The 17,511-nt window shown below is 38.5% G+C and overlaps 1 protein-coding gene across 1 annotated transcript in view; it reads right to left on the reverse strand.

The window, feature by feature from the left end:
* Positions 1 to 1,572: 1,572 nt before the first annotated feature.
* Positions 1,573 to 17,511, reverse strand: part of ube2e3 (ubiquitin-conjugating enzyme E2E 3 (UBC4/5 homolog, yeast)) — a 58,320-nt gene continuing 42,381 nt past the window's right edge. The window contains exons 4-6 of the mRNA XM_026912955.3: positions 16,537 to 16,669; positions 10,177 to 10,324; positions 1,573 to 2,339 (exon numbers count right to left, since the gene is read on the reverse strand). Coding sequence (XP_026768756.1) covers positions 2,242 to 2,339; positions 10,177 to 10,324; positions 16,537 to 16,669 — 379 coding nt within the window. The 3' untranslated portion in view covers positions 1,573 to 2,241. The remainder of the gene's footprint in view (positions 2,340 to 10,176; positions 10,325 to 16,536; positions 16,670 to 17,511) is intronic.

Raw genomic sequence — 17,511 nt, forward strand, 5'->3', positions numbered from 1 at the left:
TCCCATTTCAATATGTTTAATATTAAAATATTTGTCATAGCTATTTACTGCATTTAATTTCATGAAGGATGCCAAAAATTATGATGTTGTACATTCTGCCAAGGCTAACTCTGAAGGAGCAGGAGCTCATAAGGGAGAAGCTGTTCACAGGACAACCATAGCCTGGACACTCCACAAAGTTGGGCTCTATGGAACAGCAGTGTGAAAAACAAAACGCTGTTGAGAAAAAAAAAAAAAACCAGATGAAAGCACATGTTGGAAACTCAGCAAATGTGAAAAAAAAGATTCTCTGGTCTGAAGAGACCACAACTGAACTTTTTGACCTGGGCACATTACACTACGTTTGGTGGAAAACACAACACTGCTCATCAACCCTGATTGAGAAGCATGGTGGTGGTAGCCTCATGTTGTATGAATGTGTTTCATCAGCAAGGATTGGGAAACTGATTAGGGGTGAGGGTAATATGGAGTCAAATATATGGCAATCACATGGAGATTGAGACTGGGACAGAGTTTTAAAAAAACAAGCATACTGCCAGAGGTACAGTGGAGTGGTTCAAAAGCAAGAACTTGGTTATGTTAGACTTGCCCAGTCAAAGCCCAGACCTCTATCTAATTGAGAATCTGTGGCAAGACATGCTGTTAAACAACAGTCTCCATCCAATCTGATAGAGCTGGAGCAATTTTGCAAAGAAGAGCTGGCAAAACATCAGGATCTAGATATGCAAAGCTGATAAAGACATGGGTTGCTGGGTTTTATAGAAAAGTGGCAAGCCATATCAATGGCTGTTTGGAAATTGCAAAAAGGTGTGTTGGAGAGTCAGCAAACATGTGGGAAAAGGATTTATGGTCTCTGGCCATGGCACAAAGCCCTACATTTGGAAGAAACTCAACACTGCTCATCAACCTGAGCACACCATGCATGCAGTGAAGCATGGTGGTGGTAGCATGCTTTAACCTTGGCCTCTTGGTTGCTTCTCTGACTAAACCTCTCTTTACTTGGTCACAGACTTTTGTCCTGGTTGTACCATATTCTTTCCACTTGTAGTAATGGATTTAATGCTCCCTGGAATATTTGGGATAATAAATAAACATGGATTGATACATTAAGGACTTTTTCCCAGACTTGTTTTGAGAGCTCTTTGGTCTTCTCTTTGTTTAGATATGATCTCGAGCAATCTTTGCAGCCTTCAAAGAACAGGTGCATTTATATTGAGATCCTGTGACATGTTAATGTGTGAATACGTAGCAATCACAATTTCCCCCAAACTCTAATATTATGGGGTTTTTTATTTAGATTCATGACATATAATCTCAGTTAAATTAATTTCAGTTCCAGGATGTAATACTTCAAAATTTGGAAATGTTCAAAGGTGCAAATGTTCTCATAAGTACAGGCATAGGAAAAAAAATTGACTTCCTCCACAGGGGCCAAAGCTAAAATGAGCTAATTAAAGTCTGCTCTATACATATCAATTATGGGAACCAGGACTTTTTGTCTTAACAATGTCTTTAGCTCTCATGAGGTCAAAAGGTCTCTCTAAGGATGAAAATAGACACATACATACATGCTGAGGGACAGGTTATATATTTTTTATTATGTATGAGGAGATATTACATCGGTGGCTCATTTTAGCCGAGCTACAAAACGGTCAATGAGCTTCTCTTCATTACAAAGTGACAAAGGTAGAACAGATTCACAACATCGGGTCATCACAGAACGGGAAACGGCTCCGGGGGCTCAGAGAAATCACATCGTCTTTAATATTCTACACCTAGATGCTTTTCCACTTTTTTTTTATAACATCATACAGATAATGGTTTAGACTAAATGAACCATAATATTTGGTTGACCTTTTAGGAACAGTATCCTTAATACATCACAAAATACATTTTTTTTAATATCCCAAAGAAGCAAGACTTGCAAGTAGGCATTTAAACAGAACTAAAATCTACAGCTACAAAGAAAAAAAAAAAACTACACCGTTAGCGTTTAGCTTGGCGGGATCTCGTCTGTTTCCCCAGTCTGTGTTGGGTGAAAGAAAACAAGGCAGATTCAGAGGGACATATATACACAAGTCCGTATTGTAAAGGCTATAAAGATTCGCTGCACATTGTTAAGTTGTCTCTCCAGGATCTGATCGCTCCTGCAGGAGATTTGGAGGGGTCTGAGGAGGTGTGTCGGGGGGCATTTGGGTGGGCAGAATGGGGGGTTGAGGACAGGAGGAAGGCTGCCAGCATCTATGTGGCGTATCTCGTGGTCCACTGTCGAGCTATCCTGTCATGTTCCGCTCTGTTGGTCAGATACTGAGTGGCTATGCTTCCCACCAGAGGGTCCGCTACGAGAGAGAGAGAGAGACAGAATGTGTGTGTGACTCAGGTGCATTAAATCTCCATTTATGTTTTATATAGACCAGTTGTTTTATTGGACCAATCACAGCGCACTCTCAAAATGTTCCGGTCTTTGCTTCCTGATAACATTGTTTCATGTTTTGGGAAATATCTATGGTGTCCAATCCAGGGTTTATTCTTGCCTCTCGCTCAGTGTTCCTGGGATACTATCCAGCTCTACCGTGACCCTGAACATGATAAATCGCTTACTGAACATCAAGTTGTCCAACTGTGCTTTTTATTCAATCTTTAGAGCAGCAGTACAAAACGTTGGAGATTTAGGTATCTGATATAAATGTAACTGCACACAATTGACAGAAGAAAATTGTGCAAGCTAGTCCTAGGAATTCTGGCCTATCTTCACAAAATTGGTGGAGTGTCTGTAACTCACAATGATCAAAAAAAGCAAACAATATGGCCACCACATGCCATCAGTCCTAGCAGGGTGGAGCTTGGCGTACTCAAACAGCTGTGATGTGTGAATGGTTGCATCGGTTTGCACAGAACTTGAAAGGCCCTGTGTGAAGTTTTGAGGCTGGGTCATGCATAACAAGTGGAGTATGTTCAAAGAACTGCTTTTCTGATTGAGCTGAAATTTGGTACACTGCATTTGTTACACAAAAACATTCAGCAGTCATTTGACAGGGTTAGAATTGAGCTACCATCACAAATCTTTAGTATTCTGCATAACTTGGCAATAACTGGCCACTGGCAGCGATATTTACGAAGGGAGCTTGAACCCTACAGATTGGCATTTGCGGCTATATTTGCTATTCATTTTTACTAATTATCATAAACAGTGGCAGTAATTCTGGAGTTGACGAAACCATTTGCACAGTTGTCAAAACAGATTTTTGAAGACAATCACGGATCAGTGCGCGGACTGATGATGGCGAGTGGCTGAACTGATTTCAGCATAACAGTAGTGTCTTGCCCAATACACAAACTGGGATAAATTCCCAGTATGATAACTGTATCACCCAGTACATTACAGTAACTGGTTAGATGGTGACTCCACTCCACAGTAAGAAGTTTACACGTAACAACACAGCCACAGGACCAAGTATAAGTTTTATATTTTTTTATATTTATATTTTATATTTTTATCATGAAGTAACTACCCTTAAGTCTGAAGTTTGTGTAACACATTTCCTCACTTAATACCTAGAACCTGAGAAGCAGAAAGCGATGAGCAAGCTGGAAAGCTGCCAAGTTATCTGTGTTGAAAAGTTTTATGTTACTGACTGAAGTGCCAAAGGCACGAGCCTAAACGAGAAGCTTAGATGCGATTGTAACTTGCGTATGCAGTATTTCTGAGCATTCTGACATCGTTATGAATAGAAATTTAGGATTTTGCCTTCTTTGTTCAACATGTGTACTGGTGTAGCATAGCACTGACTGCATATTGTAGGTCCTGATATACTGTTATACTGGTATATTAACTCGTTTTTGTATATATACATCTTTTTTTATTTTGTGTAAATAGTCTACAACTGCAAAGGTATAATATCATCCATACACATACACAAGCACAGACTCATATGCAGACAGCTTGTCTAAACACATTTATTCAATAAGGCAGAGAAAATGACAAGAAATTTGATTTAGTTGCTCCAGCGTACAGTGTTATGGTCCTATTACTGATCTGACATTGCTTTCATATATATTGCCTTTGTGCGGTCTGGAAGTTAATTGGGCAGTGACACAGTTTGTGTAGTTTTGGCCCTGTACTCTAAAGCTCTGGATTTAATATGAAACACAGACTATGAGGATAAAGAGCAGAATGTCAGCTTTAATTTGAGGTAACTTCCATCAATATTGTGTACATCCTGTCACATCACTATACCATTAGCTTGAAGGTTAAAGTAAATAATAATGTTACATTTCATTTTTATTCAGTGAATCACATCTTCTGAAGGTTTTTTTTTTTTTTTAACCATGTTCACTTTAACACTTAAAAAAACATTAGTAGTTTTTTTTTTAATCTGATTTGATTTTAAGCTTAAATCATATTTATTTTAGGGTTCAGGTTTACTGTGTTTTAAGTGTCTACTGTTACTGCCATTGTTATATGTGCATCTTATTTTCAACATGGTGACCAGGTTGAAAACGGCCCACATTTTCTCCCTAATGCCCCACATTTTTATCCCTATTTTGGCCAATTCCCACCCACCAACCAGCTCTCTTCTATCATACGACAGCTACCAACCAGAGAAGGTGAAGTCTAACACGCGTTTCCGCATCTTTTCAAACTGCTGCTCCTGGTGCATCACAGGGCAGCGTAACACACTCGCTATCTGCCCCCTTCCACATACATGAACTCACAGATGCCCATGATTGGCTAGCGTCGCTGTGATTGACAGGGGAGACAGAGTATGCCCTTCCCACACAGACAGCATTGCCAAGTTTGCTCTCTGGTACTCCCGGCCACGGATGGCTGTGGCATCATCAGGATTCAAACTCACGTTGTCTCGCTGATAGGGCAACGCTTTTCTGTTGCGCCTCTCGGGGAAAGTGTGGCCAAAAATCTTGACCTTTATTTAGCCAATTGAAGGACTTAGTGTTGTGAATGGGTTCCTCAAGAACAGCAGTTGAAACCCTTTACCTTCTTGAGTGCTCTTAAGACCCTTTAAGAGTTCTTGAGAACAATCCACCACTAAACTAGATGTTTAGATGAACAATTAAGTTTGAATGGGTGTCAAAAATGGCCTAAATTAATCTGCTGGTAACAGAACTGTGTGAAAAACAATGACATTATGTCAGTTTTTTCTTTAAACTTAGCTAGATCTTAATTTAAAACAGTAAAATTGTAATCACGAGACCTTTGACTTTTGTAAAGGCATGGTGTGTACCCTTTCACATCACATAATTATTTTTAAAATGTCACCCAAAACCACACAGTAAGCAATTCCTTAAGACATATATGTCAAAACAATGTACAGTGCAATATCTGGACCTAAACCCTGGCATATAACTACACTGTACACTGGACCTGAAAGCCTAATAAGCATTTTGCGTTGGTTTTAACTGCTGAGTTTAAACTCCCATTAATGGCACTCTCACAGATGATGATACATAACAAGCTGATAAAACTTATTTACAAATGTCAGACATTGTTGGAGAACAAATTCATACTGTATGTTCAAGCTGAAGTCTGAGGATCTCGAATGAATACTGTCGTGGTTGTTACCTTGATGTTTCTCGATGAGGTAATTAAAGCCTGTCCTTCAGCACTGTCGCAATAAATGTCAAACAATTAAGATAAAGGAAGTTGTTAAATATTTTTCTTTCTCTGGGAGAAACATTCCTGACCAAAGGCATCTGGTTATTTATATAATGCCGGCTGTAAAATTGGTGTCATTATTCGTACGACAAAAGTCGTAATACGTCTAATATTTGTCTAATATTCAATTAGACCTGATATGTTGCACTAAGTAGCTCTGGGAATGGTACAGAGTGTGTGTGTCAGGTATTTCACGTCTCTCTCTCACACACTCACACACACTCTCTCTCACACACACACACACACACACACACGCACACACACACGCACACACGCACGCACACACGCACGCACACACGCACGCACACACGCACACACACACGCACACACACACGCACACACACTGAGTACAAATATTTGTCAGATCCTGCTGGTGTGGATTCATGCCAGTTGCCTCTCACACAAATACTGCTATCAAAAGTTTGTGGAGAATCTTCAAGCTGAGTTTGTGTGTGTGTGTGTGTGTGTGTGTGTGTGTGTGTGTGTGTGTGTGTCACTGTGCGAGCGTATGAAGGTATGTAAGCTGGTTCATACATAACAACACAACCTTTATCGCAATATTCTATACTACACTAAACACTAACTTGAGAAGTGTAGTATAAAAGTATAAAAGAAGTGTAAATGTTTCCACAGCTTTTCTGAACAGAAACTGTGACTTGGTGATTTTTCTATCTTTTTATTTTTGACTACAGCTCCCAGGTAATGATTTCATTTTATAAAATGTGCTGTGCTGATAAATGATGCTTAAACTTTAGTCTATTTTGACGAGGAGACAGGAAGCTCTGAGTCATTTTGTCAGCTCCTTCAGCAAAAACAATCACAAAGACAAATATGACTAATGGACCGTGTCAAAATCAGGATACTTGTACACAGAAGCTTTGTATCGAATGATAAAATTAGGATAGAGAGAGAGAGAGAGAGAGATGGCACTGAGCTGATACCCGGGATTGGTATCTGGCCAAAACCAGCATAAAATGGTGGATCGGATATCGTAGATATATTCGATCTGATCCTGCAAAAATCAAAAACTTTTTTTTTTTTTTAAATGGGAAATGATACAGAGAGGTTTGATCTGGCAGGACTGATTTTATTACATTTATATTTTATACTTTATTATATTTGCAGTGGAAGTGATTTTTGTGTGAACAAGTTACTGAATTAAAAAGCTGTGGTTTTGTATAAGTTGTGCTTTTGCTGTATTTTTAAGTGCTTCAGTAAAAAAAAAAAAAAAAAAATCTGAGCAGCTTTTAAAGAAAAAAATATCAGATGTATAGGGCTAGGTGATATGACAATATAAAAAAAATTATACTGTGATAAATTATGTCACGATACACTATATTTTTTACTATTTTTAAATTTAATTATTATTATTATTTATTTTTTTTTTTTTTTACATTTTTTTAAATAAAACTTGCAAACTCTGGAAGCAGATTTGCTCAAGTTTTTGACATTTGTAAAATTTTACAGTTTTTTTTTTAACAAACTCTTCAGTGTTAATTTACTTTGGTACACAATAAATAAAAGTGTCACACTAAGTATTTTTAAGGTTTTTTTTATTTTTTATTTTAATAAAACTACTATTTTGCTGGCAGACTGTTAGAAAGCTTATATATCGATATACATATTGTGATGTCATAGAAATAACCTGAATTATCATATATGATATATTTGTCATAGGTTTCAGTATCAGTCTTGGTATCAGAAAAGAAAACATGGTATCGTGCCATCGCTAATAACTGATTGTACTAAGATCAATCAGCTAGCTTAAACTGTGAGACTAATTTTGTTAAATTATTGTTTGATTAATAATGACTTCAACATTTTGAACTCTCAACAATTTCCTGTAATTGGTCCTCGCTAATACAGGCAAAAAGATTTCTAGTCTGAGACTGTGTTGGAATATGTATCGATGCATTTAAATTGCATAGAAGCACATGTGAGCACCCTTTCAAACCCCAAACAGAGAAATGGGACACAGCCTTGTGGGCCTCGCTAGCATGAGCAAAAACACTAGCATTATTGACCTTCACCAAGTAAAACTTTTCACTTGCTATGTTTGTTTAAGCGTAACGTGCTCCATTTGGTTCATTATATTTTTCTCGAAGCGAGGACGTGTTCTGGCTCTTGGTAGGAATTATTTTTACGAGACATATTAATTAGCTTTGAACAGATGCTGGATGATATTTCCAGAATCAGGAATATGAAACGCACGTGGAAACAGTGACTAAACAGAGCAGGGAAAAAAAAACCCTCTAATGCTAGCACAACACAGTCAGCTTGCATTTAAACACTTCACAGAGCAAAAATGAAGATTCTCGCCAGACTCAAATAACATCATTACTGCTTTATGATGAGAACTCATAGCCAAAGACTTTCTGCCGTTTTTATTTTTTTTGTCAAAGTCACAAACACTACACTAACAAAAGAGGATAATGACTCCAGCTACGTGACTTTCCCTCTCAGGGACATTCTCGTTTATTTCCCATAGTCTGTATTAATGCAAATAATTATTAGCTCATCGTTTTTATTTTTCGTATTTAGTGCTTTTTAGCCAAGATAACTGAATTTCCATGCAAGCGTTACATGAAACTGGACAAGCACATTGGAGCTTTGACGTTCTCTGTGGGCCAGATAATGAATTTATGATTTGTCCACCCCTGCTAGGTGCGATATAAAAGTTATTAAAGCTCACAAAAGGTTAGATAAGTTTTTTTTTTTTTTTTTTTTAAATACATTCTGATGTATGTGCATACCATCTTAACAATGCTGTCCGTCCATGACTGATGCAGTAAAATAACTTTTTCTACAGTCAGAGCTAAAACAGAGCAGCTGCATGATGATTCAGTTTCTAAAGCCTCAGAGCTGACGCAGCACAGCACACACGCACACACACACGCACACACACACTTGAGCACCACACGCCCTTAACTGAGGATCTGAAACTGGAGCCTCGAGGCCAAATGCACATTGAGCTTCTGTCTGGCTGTTTTTAGTTACTGATCGCTCTGAGTCGAGCCCACGTCTGAAATTAGATCACGCAGAAGTGGTGATAAAAACAGGCCAAATGAAACACTTCCTCAAACTGTCTCGGTCCAGCTTACCTGCTAATAACAGCTTATCTTTAAACGGAAAAGTGCTTCACTATTTTCACGCTTATATCTCTCAAAGTGACCCATTTAAAATTTTCTACTGAAAGTGGAAAGATTTGTTTTTGCAATATGGCTCTAACCAACCCAAGTAGCTTTTTTTTTTTTTTTTTTTTTACATTATGGAGATGAGGCTCAGGTCATTTTGACTGCAGAACTGCCAACCCAAAAGTGCACTAATGCATAGTTTTGCTAAAGGAAGGGAGTACTTCTTTCTGAAGTGTTAGAGGTGACACTTTATTGTAGACCCATCTTTTTTGGTCAAGATTTCCAGCCTTTTTTCTCTTTCTGGCGGTTTTTGAGCATTTTCGGTGGCCAAAATTCTGGTGCATCCTTAATAAATCAAGTTAACTGATGTTACTTTTATACGTGTCTAATGTCAGCTAAGTTGAGCATGCACTGATAGATTTTATTTCACATTCTCCATTTACCTTGACAGACAGCAAGGCCACATCTTTCAAGCGGGATAATCATCTCTAGACGAGAGCATCGTGTAAATGATTACTAATGTGAGATGAGGAGAAGGATTCCAGGGGCTCAGTTAATATCAGAGAATTCAAAACCAACACCAGCAAAAATGTCAATCATTCCAGATTCATATGTTGATCAGTTCATCTACTTTTTTGGGGACAAAAAAATAGTGAGCTTTTTACATATTTTGAGTGATAACTCATACATGTATAATCCAATGTTGAAATACGGAGCTCCGATACACGATTCTTGAAGGTTGGCAGGTATGTCACTTTCTAACAGCTAATACTGACTGATATCAGATATCAGTGCTTTTATAGACGCATTGTTACTCACTTAACAATTATTTAGACATTCATTTAGACTTTTGTACCAGTTGTTTAGTTTTTCCTCCATGTTGCGGTATGTTATAGTTGGAGCTTTGCTAGCAAAGCCTCAGCAAACCTAAATTATGATGTCACGAAAATATCTAAAATACTGCCTAGCTAAACAGGTGCTAGTTCCCTGAGTACTGAGATACACACATTAGTTTTGAGTGCTGTGTTTAGTGTTGCACTGTAATATCAGCAGCGTTAGTCATGTGGTTTCGTTACATCTGTATCGTGACACTGAATTATTTGCATAATATTGCTTTTATATTCAAATCTTTATGGGCATGTTATCTTCATGGAGTATATGAGATCTGCCTCTGTCCAACCAAAGAAGCTGATTAAAAGCATTAGTGTGTTTGTTAAGGCACTAGTATTCAGTGCAGTATTTCAATGTATTATTTTCTACGTATAACTGGACACATTTATTACGTCTGTGTGGTGTTTACACCGTTACCGTGTTCTCGCTTCTGTGTTTTATCGTGATACAGTAATATCAATGTGCTGGTGAACTCACCAGGGTTACAATCCGTCAGCAGTGAGCAGATGGACAGCAGGACCTTGGAGATGGTGAGTGCTGGACTCCAGTTGTCCTTCAGGATGTCCAGACAGATCACTCCCTGACTGTTAATGTTGCAGTGATAGATCCGTGTACGGAACGTCACCTGGGTGATCAGGAGGAGAGACAAGGGCACAACACGGTCAGGGAAACATAAACACAGACCCCACACACTCTCATTCTCAACAAAACACCAAAAAATAACTTTCATCTTCATACAGCAGCATACTACATCACCAATAATCTGCAAAACACTCTCCATAAGGTAATCACCCGACATGTACAGGACATTTCACTATTGTTATCATTCACCTACATCTCCCTGAAACAAATACGTTCTTTATCAAACCACAGTGTTCACCATCAAACACCAACAAACACCAGTGCTCACCAGCAAACACCAACAAATTTCAATGTTCTCCATCAAACACCAACATTCCCCAACGAATGCCATCAAGCTACAGTGTTCACAAATACCAACAAATATTAATATTCGCCATCGCAATCCCACAAGCACAAATATCCACCATCAATGCCAAGAAACACCAGAGTAATCAACAAACACCAAAGTTCATCATCAAACATCAACTAATACCAGAGTTCACCATCAAATACCAACAAACGCCAATCTTCACTACCAAACACCAACATATGCCAAAGTTCATCATCAAATACCAACAAACGCCGAGGTTCACCAGCAAATACCAACAAATGCCAATGTTCACTACCAAACACCAACAAACACCAAAGTTCATCATTAAATATCAGCAAATGCCAAAGTTCATCATCAAATACCAACAAATGCCAAAGTTCAACATCAAACACCATCAAATGCCAAAGTTCATCATCAAATACCAACAAACGCCGAGGTTCACCAGCAAATACCAACAAATGCCAATGTTCACTACCAAACACCAACAAACACCAAAGTTCATCATTAAATATCAGCAAATGCCAAAGTTCATCATCAAATACCAACAAATGCCAAAGTTCAACATCAAACACCATCAAATGCCAAAGTTCATCATCAAATACCAACACACACCAATATCTGCCATCAATGCCAAAAAACAACAAAGTTCATTATCAAATTCCAACAAATGCCAAAGTTCATCATCAAATACCAACAAATGCCAAAGTTCAACATCAAACACCAACAAATGCCAAGGTTCACCATCAAACACCGCCATTCGCTATCAAATGGCAACAGACACCAATATTTGCCATGAAATGCCAACAAACACCAGTATTCACCATCAAACACCAACGCACACTATCAAACACCAACAAACACCAATGTTCACCATTAAACATTAACACACTCCATCAAACTCCAATCAATACCAGTACCATATAATATATGCACTATGTCATAAAAACACTCTCACGAAAACATTCTCAACCAAACACTCTCAGAGAAGGTACGTACTTATAAACACTTACAAACAGCAATGGGGTTACAGCAAAGGGTTACAGCAATGGAACCCTTATCATTGGACAATTTCAGCATTTTGGGGTTAACAAGCTCATGATATAAAAGGTTCATCCAGAAGGCAGTGTTAGGACTGCTGTCACCTAAGGTAAGTTTAAACATTCATCTAGCAACTGTGAATAAGATTGTGTAGCAAAATAAAAATCAGGTAATAATCATGATGTGTAAAAAAAAAAAAAAAATGTGTAATTTGGCATGTGGATATACCGATATATACAAATCGTCTATGGCTTTCAATAAAGAGCCAAAGGTGACAGTCTCATTAACAAACTTAAAATGGGAAGCGTATTTATCTAATGAAATACAAGCAGCTTAACCTAATCCTATTTCCATCATCGTTAACCCTTGCCACGTCAGCGAGCATGAACAAATTAAAACCTGAAGTGTATACTCATTTAAAAAACTGATTAACAAGGTGTGTGCCACAACCATATACAACAAAATAGAAAGAGAAGAGCGAGAAAGGGAAAATCTGCTGGATTTAGCGCTTATTAAATTATACCTTTAATAACAGCACCAAGGTTTTAATCTAGATCTGAATGAAAATAAGCCGAGTTTAGCAACTTGTAAGCAGGAGCAGGTTTGTTAACTGTAGCGCCCATCCACATATACTCATTTACACTTACTTAAACATACCCACATGCCCAAACTTGCACAAAGTCCAACTTTTTACATCCTGTGTGTGTGGGATTGCCATAAATGAGAATTGCGACACACTTCCTTGTACAGAAAACCTATTTACTCCAAACTCGCTTATAATGGAAGTCTAAGCGCAGTTGTTAAGTAACATCCGAAATAATAATTTACGAAATAATACTAATATACGAAAATAACAACACACAACCCTGGCATGTATTATTTTAATATAACAACACGGTTCGAAGTGTGTTATTCCTCTCCTATCACAGTGATTTGGCAACATTTAAAATTTTTATTTGATTAATGAAGGGCACGTCACATTTTTTTATTGTATATATAGTTACATGTAATGTTGTAGAATGTTCAAGACACAAGTACGTTCCTGTTACTACTTACGTTATAGCAACTGTAAACAGTTGTTTATAGTTATAAATGCTACATAAATGTCTCTGAACCAAAAACATCACCACATCAATGATTATATGTTTTTCTTTGTTTAAAGAAAAGCTTATTATTAGACTTAGATTACGTGAAGTGTCCTCCATAGAAGTCCACGTGAATGAGATGTTTCTATAGAAACAATAACATATTAGAATGAGTGCATTAATTTAAACAGCTGGAACTACTGTCCGAGGCGTGCGTTTGTATAAAATGAATCTTCTTATCAAATGGATTTGAGAATTTAACCGCACTATGGTATAAACTCCAAAAATAAATAATTTCTGTGAAGCACACATGTTTGTAAAACACTATCATCAAATCGTGTGGGTGGATCTAATGGAAAAACAAGACAGATGCACGTCTTCGCCACAGAGGGGCGAAGGGAAGCTAATTCACTAACAAATCACCACCACCGTCTCTATTTCCAACCTGGCAGCTGTACCTTCTGCCTGCCTCGGCAGGTCGCTTTCCCTCTGTCTCCTGTCCTCCTCCATCTGTTGCAGCTCCTCATCATTTCATTCAGGTTCACAAAAATACAAAGTTTGCTAATTAAGAAACAAACAATCTAGCATTATTATTTTAATGTAAAAACACAAGTGTCTCCATTTCCACACACAGTGGATGATGCACAGGTCACCAGAAAAACCTCAGGAAAAGTGTGTTACTGTGTTGCTCCAGACTGAGAAGTTGGACAAAACTCAGAACAGCTTTGGTAGGACTTTCTTTCATGTGTGTCTCATCCTAACGCCTTTATAATTAGAGTCTAACTGTTGTACTCCGAGTTATATAATCTCTTATTTTAAATAAGGAATAAAACCGAGTTACTGTTACCTCCCCGAAGCTGATTATTTTCCAATAACAGCACGTTGTGTGGTGTTTTATTCCTCCTATACCAAAGCAATTTGCCAAACAATTATTATTATGCATTCATTAAAGAACAATCTTTAATTATCTTGTATATTTAATCCATTTACTGTTATGTTTAACGTTGTGGGTCATCTACAAACAAGTAAGTTTCCATTATCACTTACGTTATAGCAGCTATAAACAGTCTTTCCTTCACCAGTATTTCTTTTTTGCAATTTTTTAATACAACACCTTTTGCCCAATCAGAACTGTGAATTCAACAGGGCTATGGTATAAATGTTTCTTAATAAACAACAACTGTTCTTTGACTTCCATTATAAGTGAGTTTGGAATAAACAGCTTTTGCTTGTTTTTCAGGATGAAAATTCTTGTTCTTGGTAATCCCACATGCTGTAGATGCGACACACGGAGATAATGTTGAAAAAACATTTAATCAGTATTCCTTTAACCAAATAATCTAAGCACAGGATTACAATAACTGTGTACATAAACACAAACGGTAAATTAGTAAACCCCACGCCCAAGACGTTTGGGATTTCGACGATCTGGTGTGCATGTTCCGAAGCCGCTGAGGGGACATGGTGGTTATTTTTTAATAAGCTGTGGCTGAAAATGAATATATTAAGTCGACAAATTAGGTTTCCCGAGATCTATCTGGTGGCTATTGTATTTTTAAATGATTGAAAAAAATGAGAAACCAATTGAATTAGACCACTGAGGCCAAAGTAACTTAAGCATGAAGATGAGTCAACTGGTATTGAGACATGGCCAAAAGTATGTGGACACCTGACCACCACACTTATATATGTTGTTGAACATCTCAACATCCCACCCTTTGCTGTTATAAAAATCTCCACTCTTCTGGGAAGGCTTTCCACTAGATTTTGCCACGAGAGCATTAGTGAGGTCAGACACTGATGTTGAATGAGGAGGTCTGGGGTGCAGTCGGTGTTCCAGTTCATCCCAAAGGTGTTCAGTGGGGTTGAGGTCAGGACTCTGTGCAGGACACTCAAGATCTTCCACTCCAACCTTCACACACCATGTCTTCATGGAGCTCGCATTGTGCACAGGGTTGTTGTCATGCTGGAACAGGTTTGTACCTTTTACTTCCAGTGAAGGGAAATTGTAATGCATCCTATACAATTCCAACTTTGAGGAAGAACCATATGGGTGTGATGGTCATATAGTGTAATAATTCATGGGCTCATTACACAGCTCTTGGATATGACTTTGGTATCTTCTGGCTACAACATAGTAAGATATTTTGTTTGTGGACTAAACATATTAACCCACTACATTTTCTTGTAGCCTCTAAATTAATTTGCAGTCACACCTTATTAAAAAAATCACCACCATTTCACTTCAGTGGCTCGGCTTGCTAAGCCATGATTCGTCAATCACTGTTCAGTGGAGGGCTTTGAGCTAACCCTAGATCAGTTTTAATGTGCATCTGGATCATAACTGTCTAGCGTAACATGACACTACAGCACGCTATAATCTGCCTTACACAAACCATTACCACAGCACAAGATGATGGCAGAGAGGAGAAAAAAATTAAAGGAGGGGGAGCGAAGAGGAGAGAGAGAAAGAGAGAGAGAGAATCACAAGTGATCAGTAAAAACTCCTGAATAATGAAAAGAAAGGGAGAAAAGAGGAAGAGAAACAGGGTAGCAAGAGACAGAAAGGGACACTGAGAACAAGAAAGAGAGAAATGAAGAGGAAGACAAAGAAAGGGAGTGGAACACAGTAAATCACAGAGGCAGATTGAAAAATCACCCAGCTGCTCCTCAGCTTCTCCAAACAGCCTCAACCCTCAATCCCCGAGCTCCCATGAGCCTCTTAGTGCTGGGCTTTGGGAGAACAGGCTGCTGAGTTTCAGGGATTTCTCCCAGTGAAAAAAACTATCCTGCTTTTTTCTCACATTTCTGCCCATTTCCCATCAGCCCTTCATCTAGCCACAATCTGCAGGACGAGTACGCATTAGCGGACCACAAACCGAGCAAGACCAGCCATCAGAAACCAGCAGAAGATGACTTCATAAATGATTGTTAGCTCTGTTTCAGATCAGAGGAAGAGAGTGGAGAGTAAGGATATACCCTGTTTATCACTACTGTCGATCTTCATCTTTACACAAACACAATCTCTTAACACATGACACGATTATTACCACATGATTTTGACTCCGAATAGTCCTCTATGTGTTCTACAATATGGACTCTGCTGGAGTTAGTGAAGAGTGACAGCATGGAAAACAGTGTTAAACATAACCACACTCTGACTGCAAACATTATTCAACACACATGCCCTTGATGGTTAAAGTGGAGGAAGTGCAGACAGTCCACAGCATAAAAGATGTTACACAGCATAAAAAACAGAAGGTCTAAAAGCACCTTTCCACCAAAGGAGCCTTTTCAGACAGTCAGGAACTTTAGGCACGTTTACACTATGGGAACCTTTAGAATATGTTTCCAATACAGGAACCTTTTCAAGACGTTAGGAACTTTAGACACATTTCCACCAAAGGAGCCTTTTCTGGACCCTTTGAGAGAATCAGGAACTTTTCTAAGCATAGGAATTTTAAGCCTGATTCAACAACAGGAATATTTTTAGGAACTTTAGGCATGTTTACACCAAATGGGAATTTTCAGGAACTCGGGTACTTTAGGCATGTTTCCACCACAGGAGACTTTTTAGGTACTTAGGAACTTTAGGCAAGTTTCCCCTACAGGAACTTTTTGCATGTTTCCACTACAGTCTTTAGCTATAAAGCAAATGGCAAAGGCAGAGGCAGTATGGTACAACCAGCAAAGTGTAACCTTATCAGTACTACTGTTACCTAAACCCATGACAAAGTGCAGATTCACACATGACATGTTTACCTTCGGAGGCTTGAAGGGGTAGTCTGAGGAGAAGGTGATGTCCAGGAAGAACACGCCACCCTCATAGACAGAGCCCGGAGGACCCAGGATGGTGGACCTCCACTCGTAGATGTTATCTCCTTTGGGTCCCGCACTGCAACAGCACACACACACACACACACACACACACACGCAGAGAGAGAGAGAGAGAGAGAGAAACACCAGGGATTATTTCAAGCTAGTTGCCACTTCTCACTTTGCTACAATAGGACTAAATAGTACTAAGTACCACTAAGAACAGCTTTAGAAAATGTGTACAAAATTTTTCATGAATACATTTTGTCCCCATTCCAACACTAAACCAGTGTAATCAGTGATCGCATAGCTTCCCTTAGTACTGATACCCTGATGACACACAACTTTATATCTCTTGTTCCTCTATCCATCTCTCAAGTCTATCAGAATATATCAGACTGTCTGAGTTCTCTTCCTCTTCCGAGAGCCCCATCATCTGAAACTCGATCGTGACAGAACAGAACTGATCCTCCTTCTATCTAAGAGCTTCTTCATGCCAGACCTCTCAATCACCATCCACACTCCAGGCACAAACTGATAAGACACTTGGTGTGATTTTAGATGACAGATTCATGAGTTTTTTTCTGATTGCTTTAACTCTCATACAAGCTCTGTCTTTTTTCTTTCAATTCTGGCTTGAAATCTGACAAGTAAATAACCGTGGCCATAAGAATGTTATTTCCAGGTTTTCCCACCTTTAATACAGCTGGAATTAAACACATCCTGTCATTTGATGGCCTGGAAACTATCATTCACATGTTTATTTTTGCCTGTATTGACTATTCTTAACTCCCTTGACATGGCAACCTGTCAGACCATCTTGTTAATACTGTAGCTGTTTCAATATAATACAATACAGCTGTGAGGCTCTTGATGAATACAAAAAAGGGAATAACCTCTCCCCTGTATTGGCCTTCACTG

Source organism: Pangasianodon hypophthalmus, chromosome 5 (assembly GCF_027358585.1).
Source record: "Pangasianodon hypophthalmus isolate fPanHyp1 chromosome 5, fPanHyp1.pri, whole genome shotgun sequence".
Classification (NCBI taxonomy): Eukaryota; Metazoa; Chordata; class Actinopteri; order Siluriformes; family Pangasiidae; genus Pangasianodon; species Pangasianodon hypophthalmus.